The 18,168-nt window shown below is 32.5% G+C and overlaps 3 protein-coding genes across 5 annotated transcripts; 2 read left to right on the forward strand and 1 right to left on the reverse strand.

Moving 5' to 3' along the window:
- Positions 1 to 128: 128 nt before the first annotated feature.
- On the forward strand, positions 129 to 4,368 carry LOC131859829 (uncharacterized). Its single transcript, XM_059213984.1, has 3 exons — positions 129 to 329; positions 1,169 to 2,948; positions 3,173 to 4,368. The coding sequence occupies exons 1-3, from the start codon at positions 129 to 131 to the stop codon at positions 4,366 to 4,368; spliced, it is 3,177 nt and encodes a 1,058-aa protein (XP_059069967.1).
- A 7,457-nt stretch (positions 4,369 to 11,825) lies between these two features.
- On the forward strand, positions 11,826 to 13,501 carry LOC131075184 (putative bidirectional sugar transporter SWEET7d). The gene is made up of 6 exons (XM_058012012.2): positions 11,826 to 12,097; positions 12,198 to 12,234; positions 12,385 to 12,604; positions 12,695 to 12,856; positions 12,940 to 13,059; positions 13,142 to 13,501. The coding sequence occupies exons 1-6, from the start codon at positions 12,055 to 12,057 to the stop codon at positions 13,295 to 13,297; spliced, it is 738 nt and encodes a 245-aa protein (XP_057867995.1). The 5' UTR covers positions 11,826 to 12,054; the 3' UTR covers positions 13,298 to 13,501.
- A 738-nt stretch (positions 13,502 to 14,239) lies between these two features.
- LOC131075214 (potassium channel KAT2) lies at positions 14,240 to 17,838 on the reverse strand. Of its 3 annotated transcripts, XM_058012045.2 has the most exons (7): positions 17,027 to 17,835; positions 16,430 to 16,645; positions 16,156 to 16,317; positions 15,887 to 15,944; positions 15,482 to 15,799; positions 15,144 to 15,328; positions 14,624 to 14,890 (listed from the first exon to the last, which is right to left on the reverse strand). In XM_058012045.2, the coding sequence occupies exons 1-6, from the start codon at positions 17,182 to 17,184 to the stop codon at positions 15,320 to 15,322; spliced, it is 921 nt and encodes a 306-aa protein (XP_057868028.1). In that variant the 5' UTR covers positions 17,185 to 17,835; the 3' UTR covers positions 14,624 to 14,890; positions 15,144 to 15,319. The 3 variants fall into 3 exon arrangements, with proteins under 3 accessions (XP_059070023.1, XP_059070022.1, XP_057868028.1); XM_059214040.1 differs by having other exon boundaries at positions 14,240 to 14,913; positions 15,144 to 15,799; positions 17,027 to 17,838; XM_059214039.1 differs by having other exon boundaries at positions 14,622 to 14,890; positions 15,144 to 15,799; positions 17,027 to 17,838.
- Positions 17,839 to 18,168: the final 330 nt, after the last annotated feature.

An 18,168-nucleotide genomic window follows, 5' to 3' on the forward strand; every position in this document is an offset into this window, starting at 1 on the left:
AGAAAATAGTGGCCTCTGATTCCATTAACAGGTCGGTCACCACTATCCATCAAGGATCTAAGCCCATCGAAAGCCGCTAGGAAGAACTATCTGGTGACCTTGTCTTAAACACTAATAACTCGCAGATTATGGCTGTTGACAAGTATTCCGCACCTAATAATACGGTTAAAAGACCCCCTCAGAAAGCCTTTAAGGAGATAGAAGATGAGTACATTCTAGAGGTTATTCCTGTAGGTACCTTGGCGGCTGTTCCAGCTGCTATGCCATCCATGGACATTGATTCTTCTAATGTTAATTGTGATATTGAGGCGTATCTAAACTCTAACAAGGTTTCCTTATGAATTGCTTATCCTGGAATATTAGGGGGCTTGAGTCCCCCGACAGAAAGTTTGTTATCAAGCGTGTGGCTTCTTCTTTTCAATCCATTGATTTCTTTATGTTGCAAGAGATTAAGGCTACTGGCTTTATGCTAGATTCTAATCTTAACTTTATATGGAAAGATGCTGTTAAATTTTTCACTAAACATGATAGAGGTAGAGGGGGAGTTGCTATCTTGATTAACCCAAAATGGGAAAAATATATTTCCCAGCATGGTTGCTCCTCGTGTTAGAGAGCCGTGTGGTGTATTATTGAACATGACAATCATACCTTTGGCATTTGTTCCATCTACGCTTCTAATGACCCCAGAGAAAGAAGCACCCTGTGGGATTGGTTAAGTACTCTCCCTGATATCCCTTGGCTCTTTGGGGGAGACTTCAACATGGTTGAGTCGCAAGAGGATAAGTTTGGAGGCATCCCGTTTCACTGGAAAGATAATGAATGTATGCATTGGAATAGATTTATTAATACTAAGAACCTTTTTGACCCCCTAGCTGGTAATAAATCTATCCACCGTGGTCTCTGGCACACTTGGTGCAATTTTCAACAGGGTCAATCCAGAATATATTCTAGGCTTGACCATTTTTATGCTAATAAGCACTCCTTTTCCTTTATTCCCTTTGATTCAGATTGCATTGTTAAGACTTTTGCTACTACTCTTTCGGATCATCACCCTATTTTTGCTTGTGTTAAATTCATCACTGCCCCTGCTACTCCTAAAGTTAGGGATTATAAATTCATCCTTAATTCCAGTCTTCTTTTGGACAATGATGTCCTGGCTGCTATCCAGATCGTTAGTGGTATTAATAAATATAACCTTCGACATTGTTCTAACCTGGAAAGATGGTTGTGTAATATCTCTACCTGGAAGAATCTCCTTCAAACTATCGGCCAAAAAAGGGCCAAGGATTACAGATTTGTTGAAAAACAGTTAAATACCAATCTACAAATTGCTGAGAGTAACATTCAGGACAATCCTGCTGACCTCGATCGGTTATCTCATGTTATGGTTGCTAAAGACGCCCTTAGAATCCACCAGCAAATTAAGATTAGGGGTGCTAAGATTAGATCCAGGGCTCATTGGCTCCAAGTTGGAGACAGAGGGTCAAAATTTTTCTTTAACCTTCTTAAGCACAAACATTGTAAAGAAGCTATAGATAAGCTCTCAATAGACAATCAGGATGTTTCCGATCCTTATGCTATCTCTAATGCCTTTGCTGACTTTTACAAAATCCTGTTCTCTTCGGAAGATTCGTTGGAGGCTGAAGTCTGTAGGGATAAGTGTAAAGCTTTAATTCCTGGCAAGCTTGATTCTAAAGATATCTCTAATTTATCTAAATCCATCTCCATTGTTGAGGTTGAGGCTGCGGTTAAAGCCCTTAGCAACGACAAAGCCCCAGGCCCGGACGGTTTTCCGGTGGAATTTTATAAGTCTAATCTAAGCTGGATTAGTAAGGACCTTCTTGATCTTTATAATGAGGCCATTTCTAATGGCTCTCTTGGCCCAGATATTAATCAAGGTATTATCAAACTGCTTCCAAAAGATGGCAACAAGGCTCTTATCAAAAACTGGAGACCTATAACCTTGCTTAATGTCTCCTATAAAGTTCTTGCGAAGATTCTTGCTCTTAGATTAGTCGATATCCTGCCTAAGTTCATTGGTCCCTCCCAAACTGGTTTTATTAAGGGCAGGTACATACTGGAGAATCTTATCACCAGCTGGGAAGCCATGGACTGGGCTAAAAATTCTCACCAGAACACTGCCATGTTGCTTCTTGATTTTGAGAAGGCCTATGACAAAGTCGAATGGAAATTTATTCTGATGATGTTGGAAGCATTTGGCTTTCCTCCTTATTTTTGTCTTGCTGTTCAAACTCTTCTTAAGGACGCCTCTGCGCATATTGAAGTTAATGGAGTTCTTTCCCCCTCATTTCCGCTCGGTAGATCTATCAGGCAGGGTTGCCCTCTGGCCCCTGCCCTTTTTGTCATAGCCTCTGAAGCCCTGTACTATATCCTCAGAGACTCCTCCTTGTCCCTCGAGGTCAGAGGTATATTTCTTCCCAACGATGAAGAGCTTATTAATTGCCAGTTTGCTGATGATACGGCTCTGTTTTTTGAGCTTACTAAAAATAATTTTAAAAATCTGCAAGGAAAGCTTGATGTTTTCTGTTCTGCTTCCGGTGCTCGTATTTCTCATGCCAAGTCAATTTGTCTTGGTTGGGACGAGCACCCCCTGAGTGGTTTGTTAATTCCGGATTTCAATGGGGAGGCCCTAACAAAACTGTCAAATATCTTGGTATCCCCTTTTCTGTGGAGCCTACCCTTAAGAATATGTGGCTCTGGATTAAAGAGAAGATTCTCAATAAGCTTAATAAATGGCATAATAGAACTCTTTCTTTGGCTGGCAGGATTCAAGTCTGTCAGAAAATTTTGTCTTCTTACAGTATTTATTATTCTTCAGCTTGGTTGTTCAGTAATTATTAGATTCAAGAAATTCAAAGTGCCATCAGAACCTTTCTCTGGTCTGATGGTAAAGGAAACAAAAAGCAGCATGCTGTTAAATGGGCCTGGTGCCATGCTGACAAGATCCTTGGGGGGCTTGGGCTTAAAGACCTGAAATCCTAGGGTATTGCCCTTTCCGCCAAATGGATCTTTCATTCCTTGGAGGGTAACAGCCCTTGGAAAGTGCTTGTCAGGCATAACATTGAGAGAGGCTTTCCTAAGAAAGCTAAGTCTTGGAAAAACCTCCCTTTCAGTGATCTTCTTTTAGGTAATTTCCCTGTTGCTGTGCAAGGTTCTGTGGTCTTCAAATCAATATGGAAGGCCTGGGAACATGTTAGGGATCATATCTCCAACAAGGACTATTACTTCAATGATCAACTCCACGGAGAAAGATCTATTTGGTGGAATTTGGTCATCAATGGGAAGCCCCTTGCTTTATCCCAAGGATGCTCTGCCAGATCCTGGGCTAAAAAAGGGATAAGTCAATTTGTGGATTTGTTTGAGGATGGTCTCCTCCCCTCGTGGGATACCATTAAGACCAAATATGACATTCCTGACTCTCAGAAGAAAACTTACAATATGATCCTTCAAGCTGCTAGAGATCTCCCGTCTTTATGCCATGTTGATTCTCTTAGACATCTTAATTGCAAGTGGTCGGGGGGAGTTGTTATGGCTAGCCTCAAGGCCAAGAACATCTACTCTGTTATTAATCAAACTAATGATATTATTGTTCATGTGAACTCTATCTGGTATTCTTCCTTTGATACTAAGATGTGGAATAAGTTGTTTCAGTATTTATGGAGAAGTCCTATTGAGCCAAAAATTAACTGTTTTAAATGGCTTGTTCTGCTTGATAAGCTTCCTGTTAAAAGCTTTAATTCTGATTCTGACTTGTGTAGCATTTGTAGACTCCCAGAAACTGGGAGACATATTCTTTTCGATTGTTTATTTGCTAAAGAAATTTGGAGTATGTTTGGTGTTATCTATCCTATTACTGTGAGCATTCTTGACATGATTATTGGTTATATATCTGGTCTTCCTAAAGATTCGAATCTTTTTTGGAATATACTGTCCTCTAACATTCTTTGGCAGATATGGAAATGCAGGAACGAAGAGAAGTACCAAGGTAAGCCAAGGGCTCTTATTGAGTTTTTCAGGAAACTCACATATTTTAAAATCTTTCTGCAGGTTCAAGTCACCATGATGATAGAGAGAAAGAAGTTGGAAAGATTTCTCAAGACTGGTCACACGTCCTTCTACTACTATGAGCTGAAAAATGGATACCTTTGGCGGAGAACGTTGGAAGATCTTCACGCCTTTGACCAAGCTTGTGACAAGCTCAGGAAAGAAATCAGGAAAAATGCAAATCCCAGGATGGAAGAGCTCTCCTTGCTGTCTCAGGTTCAAGCGCATAAGAATATAATCTGGATGGAAGGCCCCCAAGGCTGGACTGCCTGGGTCGATGATTTTTATGATATTCTTCACTAGTTGGTTATCAAGTACCTTTATGTATTGAGCTGTATATTCTGTTACTCTGATTTTTTTGGCGGCAGTCGGAGGTTAATCCTCCCTGAGGGACTTCCTTTTGAACTCTATTGTACTTTTTTTATTCTCCTTATGCTTAATAGAAAAATATTTTAGATCTAATAAATTTTAAAAAATAGTTTAATTTTTATTTAATTATATTTCAATTTAAAATATTAATTATTTTGTATAAAAAATTTAAATTATTATTTTTACTAATATTTGGATTTTCGTATATTTTGACTTTAGATTTAGTTTATTCTATTTTTTATTATTATTTTAGATTTTTTTTTTTGTATTAAGTATCATAGAATCACAAAGCTCATTTTTTGCTCATTTGAGCATCCACGTTACAAACTTATTACAAATACCTTTCGAGCACCAAACTAGAAACAACAATTGGAAGACCAAGGGTCACAACTTAGAAATCCACTTTAAACAATGAGACAAATACAACCAATGGAAGACCAAGAGTCACAACTTAGAATTCTACACAAAGGTGTCCCTCATGGGAGTTGAACTTGGGTCTCCACATTGAGAACTCAATGTTTTAACCAACTAAGCTCAACCCCTTGGACATTATTTTAGATTTAAGTTTGAAATTTATTTTTAATTATTTATCTTTTTTATGAAAATACAAATAATAATTAAAAATTACTAGAGTTAATTTAATTTATAATTATTTATTTTACTTCAATTTTAATTTATTCTAGAAAAGTTATATCTTGAATTTTTCTTTTAATTTATATAATACATTTAATTTATCTCTCCATCTCTCTCTATCTATTTGTTTACCCTCTTCTTCTTCCTCTCTATCTCTCTCCATCTCCACATTTTTCTCCATCTCTCTCCCCTACCTCTATCTCCTTACCCCTTCGTGCATCTCTCTCTCTCTCTCTCTCTCTCTCTCTCTCTCTCTCTCTCTCTCTCTCTCTCTCTCTCACACACACACACACACACACACACACACACACACACACACACACACACACACACACACACACTACCTCTTTCTATCCTTATATCTCCCTATCTATACCTCTCCCTCTCTCTCCTCTCTATATCTCTTTATTTCTCCATCCTTTATCTATTTATCTCTCTAAATCTTGTTCACACACTCCTTGTTACTCCTCCCCATATCTATCTCAATATCTCTCACACTTTCACGCACATTCCTTGTTTCTCCCTCTCCCTCTCTATCTCTATCTCTATCTCTCCTCCCTCTCTCTTCTTCTCTCTATTACCTCCTTTATCTCTCTCTTGCTCCCTCTCACTCTATCTTCCCATCTCTTCCTCTCCCTCTCTATCTATATCTCATTATCTCTATCTTTCTTTTTTAAATCATGTTTGAATCCCTATAACAAGATGCATAGTTCATTTTAAGCTATCACTTCTTGATTAAGACCTTGGTTGCACAAACAACATCAATTTTTAAATGAACTACCAATTGAACTTGTTCACTAAACAAATGTATACAAAATACACCAAAATTTTCTCTAATTGACCTTCCACACCTTTTTGGCGTACCCATTGCACACCAAAGTGCGATTGCTAGTTTTAAATATGATAATATTTTAATACCAATTTTAAAGTAAAACTTGAATTTAAATAAAATAATTTAAATGACATAGATAATCCTTTTTTATTTGACGAATTTGTTGACATTCAAATGGACATATACTTAAATGATTTTTGTTTTATTGCGAAAGGAAACCTACATTTTTTCATAAGATTTATATCTTAATTAAGTAAAGGAATACATGCAATGTCTATCCCAATTGTTTATTTTTAATTAAGGAAAACTTAAAACTTAGAATTTAAAACTTAATACTTTTCTTCTAGTTGAGAGTAATATTAATAAGAAAAACTTCAAGTATAAATAAAGAAAACTTGCAATTTTGATAAAATAAATGCAATCATATATATATATATATATATATATATATATATATATATATATATATATATATATATATATATATATATATATATATATATATATATATATATATATATATATATATATATATATATATATATAATTAGGAATTAGTTAATAATTACAAATTTAATAATAATAAATGTCAAAGTCTTAAATTTAATATATTATGATAAGTTTCTAAATTCATATTTAAGAAAATCTTATTAAAAAAATTTAGAAAACTAAATTGAGTAAAGTTTTAAATTCATGTATAAAAATCTTATCTAGTGTATAGTTGACTTTTTATATGAATAAAGATTTTAATTTTACAAATTTAATTTTAGTTATTTGATTTAATTCATTTAAGTTATTTGATTTAATTCATTTAAGTTATTTGATTTAATTCATTTAAGTTACTTAATTTGATTTAATTTAAATTATTTAATTTAATTTAAGCTATTTAACTTAATTTGAGTTATTTACTTTAATTTTTTAATTCTTAAACAATACTTGAATTTTAATTAGCTTAGCACAATTTTATTAATTAATCAGAAAAAAATTCAATTTTCATGTATAAGTTGATTGGTTAATAGAAAAAAAATTACAATTTTTATAAATTATAGGTTTATTGGACTAACTATAAGTTGAACTAAAAATTAAACTAAAAGAAGATAAATAAAATATATTATTTAATTAATTCAATTTCATTTTAGTTATTTTAAATTTTATACAATCATACATATTAATATTAAATTATAATCAACTTATAATTACTAATTTACTAATAATATTTTTATAAATCTTAAATTTTAAATATTATCACAAGTTTTTAAATAAATATAGAAAAATAGAAACTATTTTTAAGTTTCATAATAAAATATTTTTAAAATTAAAAATAATTATATAATATTAAATAATTACTAATTTACTAATGTCAAAATATATTATTATTTCAATTACGTTGATGGACAAATGCACTTCTTAGCCTAATCTGCCTCTTGGTGTAAATATATTTAAGACATCTATGTCAATACAATAAAAAACAATTTTTAGAAAAATTATATATAAAAATAATTTAATGTAAAATTAATATAATAGAAATATTATTAAATTTATAATATTATGTTTCATATATTAAAATTATTTAAATGAAAAAAATACAATTAAAAATAAATTATTAAATTAATTTATCAAATATTAAAATACAATTAAAATTATAAGTTCCAGTAAAATTAGTTTAATAAAGATGTGGAAAATTAACTTTAAAAAGAGAAGAATATCTTCATAAAAAAAGCATATCCTTTTGTGCCACATTGTAGGAGGACAAATGTGTTGTTCAATTTAATACTTAAATAGAAATATAATTTGAAAAGAAAAAAATTTCATCATCTCGATCATAATGTGTATATTTTATCGTATAATTATTATTTTTTACTCTAACATATTGTTGTTTTCATTTAGGTTTTGGATGGATAATTGTAAGGGTGAAAAGTGTATTAAATGGTGAGAAGTTAGTTACCTTTCTCTCATAATCAAATAAATTCTAGTGATGTTCTTAATAATTGTCATTTTTAAATGGAAATGGCAAATGAATTTCAAAAGAGCAAGAGTGCAAATTTTAAGGCCATAAACTAGGGTCAATGCAATATAAATGGATCAAAAGCATATGTGTAGATTAAATTTGTAAATACAAGATAAAATCGAAACAAAACATAAACCATTTATCAATCTATTAGAATTTGTCCTTTTTAAATTATATAATAAGGATCAAAGTTGAATCATTAAATATCTATAACAACAAAACATATTTATATTAGAAACTAAACTAAATACTTTACCCCTCTAATCAATTTCTATAATTGTATAATATTTATCAACTCAATTATTTAATTTAAAACAATCTAATCATTACTTACTATATTTATCTTATATAAAATAGGGAAAAAAACCATTATATTTATTTTCAATATTCAATACAATTAATCATAAAATAAGGCTTTAATATATGCCTAAACTCCTAAAAAAACCATTATATTTATTTTCAATAATTCAATACAATTAATCATAAAATAAGGCTTTAATATATGCATAAACTCCCAAAGGGCCCCGCCTTCCCTAATTTCATTGCTTTAAAAAAACTTAATATTGAATAAAAGAAAAATTTAAAAGATTTATATATTAATATTTTTACTAAGTCCTTCGAATGCACTGATAATTACGCCGAAGGCGTTCCCTATCTGAAGTCGAGAGGTTGACTTTGGGGATAGATGGTGCAGATTGTTTGTTAGAGGATGCAACACAATGAAAACAATCAACACTGTTGAATATTCGCTATTTTTCATTCGTCCGTTTGTTGGTGTTTTGTTCAGAGGATTGATCTATAGGGTTTCTTCAATTAGTACACTTAATTAGTCAACACATTCAAAGTTGAAAAAAGAAAGCACTTCCAATTCCAAGATGCAATCTTTTAGTACCTCTTCATCCAATTCCTCTGATTGCCTTAGCTACAGTATTATCTTGAGGGGAGAGATCTTTCCTTGATTTAAACTTCTTTCTCTAACTCATCTGATGATTTATTCTTCCAAACTTTCTCGAGCTTGATTAACGCAAAAGTTCAAATTCTATCTATTGGGTCTATGCCCTACACTTCTACAATCTAAACGGCCAAATTTCATGATTATCACACAATCTAATCCAAAAAAAATATCAAGTATGATTATCACCTTCTTGCAAACTAGATTAAATTGATCCTTTCTTTAGAATCACCGTTGTAACAATTACAAAGGATCATAATCCTAACAATTGTGAACTCCTTTTTTTGTCTCAGATATGCTTTAGCTTGATTCATCACTCATCTTTGATTGAATATATCAAAGATAAAAACAATCAAATTCTTTTTTAATCTTATCATGTTATCTTTATATGAATTCATCACCTCCCTAATCTAACAACATAGTCTAGAGGAAAAGGGAGAGTAAACCAATAGTCGAACATTGCAATGTAGAAGAAAAGGACATGAGAAAAATAATAGTCTCTTTTCACTTTTTTAAGGGCCGGAAAAGTTCTATATACATAGAGACTTTTGCATAAATGTATAATGTTGTTTGTTAAGTGGCTTCAACAGGACATCGAGAAGTGCCCATTTAATTCGTAGTAATTTGAATAAAATAAATTAATTGGTTAAACCCTAATGATATTTTATTTTCATAATCCGTAATTTTGATCATTGTTGTTTTTGGATTAGATTATGTGAATTATTTTTACATCAACAATTCAGATCACACTTTATGATCCATCCATTGTTGTTTTGAATTAGATCATGTGAGTTTTTTATACATCAACTTTTAGGATAACACTCACACAATCTACTCCAAAAATAATATCAAGCATGATTAACACCTTCTTGTAAACTAGATTAAATTGATCCATTTTTTAAAATTAACATTTGATTCTTCTCAGATATTATTTTTTAGTTTTTGAATATAGGGATAACCTTAAATTATGTCACAAATAACAACAAAGAGCCTTATCTTTCTAAAGATTTATTAACCAATACAACTTTAGGAGTGGGAACCTAATATTGTTAATTCTATTGCATAGGTGATCCCTTACAATTTAGAGAGTATTTATTGCATTTAAAAGCATTTATTGACTACTAGGAGTCTTGTTCATAAGGCTATTCACCTAAGTTCCTCTCATTTCTTAAGAATTGAAATAGATAATCAATCTTATTTGTTAAAGGATATTGCACATTTTTTAACTGCATAATTTCTCTCTATTAAGTCATATATTTTTGTCATAATACACTTAACTCTTAGTGCCCTTTCCATGCACCATGTGCATTTCCCACCAATATAATGTAATTTAACTTCTCTATTGTAATAGTAAATTTCTCTCCTTATTTATATCTCTATCTTCCTCTTGCTCTTATATCTCTTTCTATTTATAGTTTTTTACCTCTACCTTCATATCACTATATCTCTCTCCTATCTCTACCTCTTTTTAAGTATCACTTTTATCTCTCTCTCTCTCTCTCTCTCTCTCTCTCTCTCTCTCTCTCTCTCTCTCTCTCTCTCTCTCTCTATATATATATATATATATATATATATATATATATATATATATATATATATATATATATCCTCCTCTCCCTCTCCCTCTCCCTCTCCCTCTCTCTCTCTCTCTCTCTCTCTATATATATATATATATATATATCTCACTTTCTATTTGCCATATATCTCTATCTCTCCTCTCCCTCTCTTTCTCCCCTTTTATATCTCCCCTTTTATATCTCTACATGTTCTCTCTCTCTCACATCCCTTCATATTTGTTCTTCCCTATCTAATAATATCTCCATCTCTCTCATCCCCTATATCTTTCCTTTTATCTCTCCCTTCATCTATATCTCACAATCTATCTATCTTTCCCTCTCTACCCTTATATCTATCCCGATCAATTGGACTTATGTACAACACAAATATATTAAAAAAAAACACTAAATTTTTACCTAATTGACTTTCTATATCTTTTCAGCATACCCATTGCACACCAAGATGCAATTGCTATTAATTACTTGTCAAGGTGTAACATTATGGGTTTGATGCAATTGCTATTAATTACTTGTCAAGGTGTAACATTATGGGTTTAATTAAAACATATTATTATTTACGGGCAACCTCAAGCACATTATGATTTTTTATTATTCATATATATGTCTAGAAAGTATAGGTAACTTTTTTCATTAATAGTAATAAACAAAGGAAGGGGTAGTTATTATAAATAAATTAAGGTACAAGTGATGTCACTAATGTCATTTTATTTTTATTTTTTAAATAGTAATAATTTTTATGTAGCACATAAATTTGTAAAAAAAAATTAGAAAAAAAGATTTTTTTCCCTTATTCTAATCAGTGGAAAAGAAGAAAAATAACATTTTAAATCATTTAAAATAAAAATGAAAAAATAGACTATAAGATTTTTGTCTAAAAATTTCAATTATCTTATATGATTGATTAAATTAATTTGAAAGTCAAAATTGAATGAATGAAATACTATCTGTCTTGACAGAAACTAAATCAATATAACATAAAGAGTATTAGACATGAAGTTAAAATATTTCACCTGCAAGTGTAAATTGTAACGCTCTCCACAATTAATTCTTGGCCGGTGACATGAGAAGTGTAACGTCTCTGCCAAAATTAATTCATCACCGACCATTATTTATTTTTATTTTAAAAAATGATCCATTAGCATTAGTTTTCAAATTAAAATGATAATCAATTAAAAAGAAACTTTTCTATTCAAACAAATGGAAACAGTTCTGTTAATTAGAGAATGAAAACCAATGCATGTCAAGCGCTATCCATTAAAGACCAATGCATGTCAAGCGCTATCCATTAAAGACCAATGCATGTCTAGCGCTATCCAGTAAAGATCATGCATTTCCTTTTTTAATTCAAATATGAAAAAAAAAACTAATTGTTAACTGAGCGATGCTGGACGCAGTCGGTAGGAAAAAGCCTAAAAAAGTCTGCAATTTTTTAGCTGTAACATAGCTAGCTGTCCGTTTCTTGCCTTCGTTTTGAATGATATCTATTTAAAACAGAAGACAAATCATTTTATTGAATTCTTTTTAAAGCTATCTGTTTAACACACAACAGAAATCATTAATTTTATGCTTTAAACTTTGAACTTGAGGGAATTTAGGATTTTGAATTTACTTGGAAGAAATGGAGATTGAAGACACAATTCGTACTGTTCTTGGTATCATAGGTAAATCGCCAACATTTAGAATTTGTGATTGGGAAGTTTTTCTACTTCTGATTTTTTTTGTGGTAATAACAATTTGTGACTAGAATTTTGTTCCTTGCAGGGAGTGTGATTTCGTTTTTTATATTTCTCTCTCCAGCGTAAGCTTTGTTTTTTGAATTTTTTAAAATTTTCTGTGATAGATTTGCATTAGATCTTAGAGTGTTTTTTTACTGCAGTACATTCGGCTTTTTTAGAGATTTTATAAAAGTAATTGTTTTTTATGTTTTGTTTTTTCTTAAATGATGTAGATCAATAATCTACGAGATCTGCAAATGGAGAAACACGAGAGACTATTCAGGGTTTCCCTATTTTATGAGCATTCTGAATTGTGCACTGTGGGTTTTGTACGGTTTGCCTACTGTAAAACCGAATAACATACTTGTGTCTATCATAAATGGCATAGGTCTGAGCATACAGATAATGTATATCACCATCTTTTTGAAATATTGCAAAGATAAAGAGACAAGGGTGAGTATTTTGTAGGTTTCTGTGATATAATTTTTCAGTGAAGGTCAGTTTCATGCAAAGTGGATGATTCATCTTCTGTTTGTATTACAGATGAGCAATGTGGTGGTGATTGTTCTGATAACATTGTTTTTGGCGGCTGTTGCACTTTCCTCTCCTTTGATATTTCATACTCACACAGAGCGATACACGATTGTAGGGGCCATTTGCATTTTCTTTAGTGTGTTAATGTGCTCCTCTCCATTGAATGTCATGGTAAGCAGGCAGCATTTTTTTCTTTCTTCATGCTGAAAAATTAGTCATCAGCACTGATAAATGATTCCGTATTTTTTATTCAGAGAGCAGTTATTCAAGAGAAGAGTGTGAAATATATAAATCCCTACCTGTCACTTACCGTGCTTGCCAATGGATTAATTTGGATTGCTTATGGATCCATACACTTTGACATAAATCTTGTGGTATGTATAAATATTATCAATATTTTTCCATCTGCTATTTCTATTTTGTTATCATGCTGAGTGTTAAAATGTATGCATGCAGCTTCCAAACGGATTGGGAGCTGGTTTTGCAGCGTGTGAGTTGCTTCTGTACGCCATTTATTACAGCAGCACACAATTTACTCATGATAATCAGAAAGATGCTGTTAACAAGGTTAAGTCTGGGGTTCGACAAGAAATTAGGGAAAAGTTACATTAAAGGGCACTCTCTTACTATCATTAAAAATGTTAAAAAATCAAGGCTGCAGAGCTCCTGCCCAAGTACTGGCAGGATGTTTTTGTTTGTTGAAGTACTTAAAATTTTAGTCCAGGTTTTGTAGAAACCTTTGTTGTTTGTAAGCCATGAAATGGGTGACTAGTAAAATAATTTTATGTGGTGAATTGAATGGAAATGAGTATATAAAGAGGATAATATGGTATAAATTATTTTGTGATTGATCATTACTGTTTCGAAAAATTGGCAGAAGCACTATGATATGTATAAAGTGTTGGTATTAAAATCTGAGTCCTATTTATAGAGCATAGGAAAACAGATAAGGAAATCAAATAATTTAATGAAATAAATCTTTTCTAATTATTTTTCAATAAAACTAAATTCATTTAAAGTAACAAGGGCTGCAAGCAGCGAAGTTCCTGCCAGAAGTTTTTGTTTGTGTTTGCTGTATGCATAGATTTGTAAGTTAGATGCTGCTTCGTTTGTGTCAATTGAAATAATTATTTTGAACTGTTTGGATTGGAAGATTCTGGCCATCCCCATCCTACTTTCTATCATTCCATTTATTCAAAACCATATAATTACTCTGTCATTCCTTACACAAGCATAATTACAGACAAATAGGGATAAATTTGATAGACTTAGTTAACAGAGCTTTGCATTAACTCCATTACTAACAATGTGATTCTCTTCCTTCCACTTGAGGTAAAACTTTGTAAAGCTCCTACAAAAAGTAGGGGAAGCAAATGAAAGACCTCCAATGACAATTAATGATCAAAAGCATAAAAGCACCCAATCAACTTTTGCAATCACAGTGATAGATAAAGGAGTAATGATGAAGGCATAACCCATGAGCATAGAGCACCTAAAGGCATAGGGACTTGGCTCAAATAACATATTTTAACTAAACATTATTTCATTTGAATGATTCTGTGAAGCTTTTAAGACTGTCAGGAGATATCATAATCTTTTTTTCAATGATCTGGATGAGTTTTAAAGTTAATATATGGGAACTCCAAGACTACTTTCCAAAGATTAGATATTAAACAATTTGGATCATTGGGGGACCCAATCGAAGAAGCTGGTTAAGTTTGGTAGTTCTTACTGTAAAAGGTTGTGGGATATCCAAAAGTAAAGCATTCTCCCCAACCAAATTTGGAGTTCCTTCTTTTTCTAGAAACTGTAAAAGAGTTAAAAAGATTGTTAAGTAGATCTTTGCACTAGGAAAATAAATGTAATGAATGAATCGCTTTCAGTTCAATTAATGAACTATCTGCAAACTTAAAGCAATGGGTAATGCTTGCCCTCTCACCTGTTTGCTTCCATTTGCATGTGTGAATATATTTTGTAAATAGACAGTTGAGAGTTTAATGTCGATGTTAAAAGTGTTGAGATGGATATGATAGGAACTGTTCTAGTAATAGATTGCTAAATGTAGAAATGTAGAAATGTAGAAAAGAGTTTAAATGTTTTACATACCACTGTTCCAGAAACAATTATGTAAAAATCCCCAGGAATCTGATTCTTTAAAATGATATCTACATTTGGTGGAAAGTATTCTCCTTTCATCTCTGCAACCTTCAGGCATGAAAAGATGATCTCTACGAAGTTATTCAGCTTTAATCATTTAATTTTCTATTAAGTCTACAAATAATTATAAAAGATAATGGATTGAATAGAATTTTTTAATTGCATTCTAAACAAAACCAAAAAAATACATATTATACAAAAGTTCAGTAATCAGAATTAAATATAAAATTAAGTGAATACAAAATTTGTATTAGGAATACTGCTATGAAAAATCATGTGTGGCATTGTAGAGAAAACTCACAAATTGCAAAAGCATATTTCTTGAAACTCCTTTGAATATGTAAGTGTTTTCAACGGTTGGTAGAAAGAGATGGTGATAGATGTTAGAACGGAGGGCTTTAGGTAGGCCTGCCAAAGTGTCCTGCTGAAGTTCTCTTGTCTTGAAGTTGAGCTGCAGCTGTGCCATCATTTGCAGCTTTATCCATTCTGGTAAAGGGGGTTTTGCAGCATATTTTGAAGCCTCATCAATTGTATCCCTCTATCAAAATGCTCAACAAAGCATAAATCTAAATTCAAAAGGAAAGAAAGGTTTAACAGAAAACAAAACCCTACATAAAATTTAGGGTAAACGTTGCTTACAAACATAAACGTCTTCATTGCGCTATGTACAAGAAGGGTAGTCATATTTCCTATCAAGTAGGCTGTGAAACCCATATTGAAGAACAAGTAAAATATAGTAAACAGTTTTTCTCTAGTGTTGAATGCGTGTAGATCTCCATACCCAATAGTTGTTACAGTGGTAATTGCCCAATATATGGAAGCCACATATCCCCTCCATATACTTTTTTCTTTAAAATTAGGGATAGTGCTCTCAAGCCAGGTGTTTCCCCTATTTGAGTAATGTGCTGCAAGCCAATAGTAAAAACAAGCAGCACTGTGTACAACAAATAATGTAACCTGCAATTACTTGAGTTCTAAGAAAATCAGTATATTTACAATTAACTTGTTCTGGTGCAAAATTTAATATTTGCCATAGAGACTTACAGAAATGAGCTTTACAATCCTCGTCCAAAAATAGTTGAACCGGATATCCTTTTCAAGCCTGAAATATAATTATTGTTGTATATAAATGTTTTGTTAGAAGAGAACACAATTTCCATAGATCAGTTAATCCCAACATTGATGACAATTGTTTTCGGAGCTATATTAAATCATTTTACATGGTATATGGAAAAATGAAAGGGATTTGTAGAGTATGAAATTGAAGGATAATAACTTATTTTTTAAGTACAAAGGGATTCAAGAAAACCCACTTGGTGAAGAGCTCGCTAATTCTTCTTAATCGCCACAGGCGCAACATATTAAGAAAAATAAATATCTCATTGTTTGCATTTCCATTTTCTGTGAAAGCAAGATAAATTATCTGAAATGGAATTGTTGAGGCCAAATCCAATATAAACCCTCTGCAAACATATCTGCCTCAACATACCACAATCATAAAACCAGGGTAAGAAAATAATAGATTGCATCTCTTAGTTTGAGAGATCTATGATAAAGATTAAACAAGATTTGAGAAAGGTTATTTACTGAAGTGCAATTTTCTTGAAATCTTCGACAAGCAAGTATGTTGTCATGTCGAGGTAAGCCACAAAGAAGGTGACGACGATGTCGATGGCAAAGAAGGCATTAACAATATTATCGACATAAAACAGTGGACCCTTGTTAACCTTCCTAAATGCAAACTCAAATGGTGAAACCCACGCTGTATACACTACCAATACAATCAGCCAATTCTGCCACCACCTGTATATCACAACTAGAATTTGATATAAAGCATATTTTTAACTAGTACAAATAGTTCCAAGATCTGCATTTTTATGGCATATTTGATTTGAAGGAACAGAAGTTCTTAGAAGCTTGCAGAAAAGAGACTTTTGGAATCTGGAACAAAAAACATACTGATTCACCAATTTTATTGCAATCCCTGCACATGTTAAAGCTTTTCAATCACACAAATTCACTTTTTAATGAAATTGAAAGATTTTTGCTGTCAGCCCAACAGCTGATTTGGGAAGACTGGTTGGTTGTGGATGGAGCAGCCTCATTAATATTTTTCAGTCCCAAGAGAATTACAAAGATGTGTGATTTCTTATAGATCTAAGAAATTTTGGAAAATATATTTACCCATAATGGCGATGATAAGGTGGGATGATCCATTTGCGAAAATGAGTAGAATGTATATCAGGCGAGCTTCCAACTGCAGGTAGAATGCCGCTTGAAACTGAAGCAAACACAGAAATTGAGTGCTTGGGTTTTCTTTGTGATGCAGATTCTTCTTCCATTCTTTGTGTATCTTCTGTGTGTTCCAACAAATTTCATTTCATGGGCCTTGGCTGGTGATCTATTGAATATTATTCCCATGAACTCTGCAATTGCTCTATTATTGGAGCTTGTAATTGACTTTGGCATACCGGAGGTTCATAACCGATAATGGGATTGAACTACAAAGACGTCATCGAGAGTTGCAAAGCTTGGATATGCATCATTGCAGCCTCCCAAGAACTGTGTTATGCCAAATTAGGGCACCCGACTTCCTCACAGATTGTGTACAATTTCAATTCTCTTAACTTAGTCTGTCTTATTCCAAGCGCATGGAAAACCCCTACTATTTTGAGGGGGTGAATGCAAACACCATAGCATGTTCACCATATGAATGCAAGGGCTCAACACTTATCTCGGTTGGCTAGAGGAACTGGAATATCCTGAAGCAGGATGTATATCACCTGAAATCGACCCTGGAGCAGATATGTCCGGGAGATATGAATACTCAGGCAAGAGGACACATCATTCAGTAGTTTTGAACAACTATATTTTCCCTCCTTAAAAATCTGCACCAGAAAACGTGTTTACAGTATTTGCTTCCACACAAGGTTTGCATGCACGACACCGCATTGCATGGCTTTCCAAATGCATTTTGCCAGGTTCAAGCTACCGTCGGGAACTCTGCTTTGATGCTCTGCAGCTGCTTCTGGAGACGTGCGTTCTCTCCCGTTGAGAGCTGCGCGATCCCCTGCAAACTCCTGCAAACCGCCATCATATCCAATATATAAATGCCAAAAAAATTTGAGATGTTTGTAATGTCATGAATGTTGAGGAATATGAAGCCCAACAGTGACTGAATGCAGTAGTTGTGTATGTACTGTAGAATTGATATTGGTTAATAAGATGATATTGGTTAATAAGAATTTTCCCTGCTTTCGGGTGGATGTAGTCACTTAATGGTGAACCACGTTAAACTTCATGTTATGCATTGTTATGTTTTCATT

This window comes from Cryptomeria japonica, chromosome 11, assembly GCF_030272615.1.
Source record: "Cryptomeria japonica chromosome 11, Sugi_1.0, whole genome shotgun sequence".
Taxonomy (NCBI): Eukaryota; Viridiplantae; Streptophyta; class Pinopsida; order Cupressales; family Cupressaceae; genus Cryptomeria; species Cryptomeria japonica.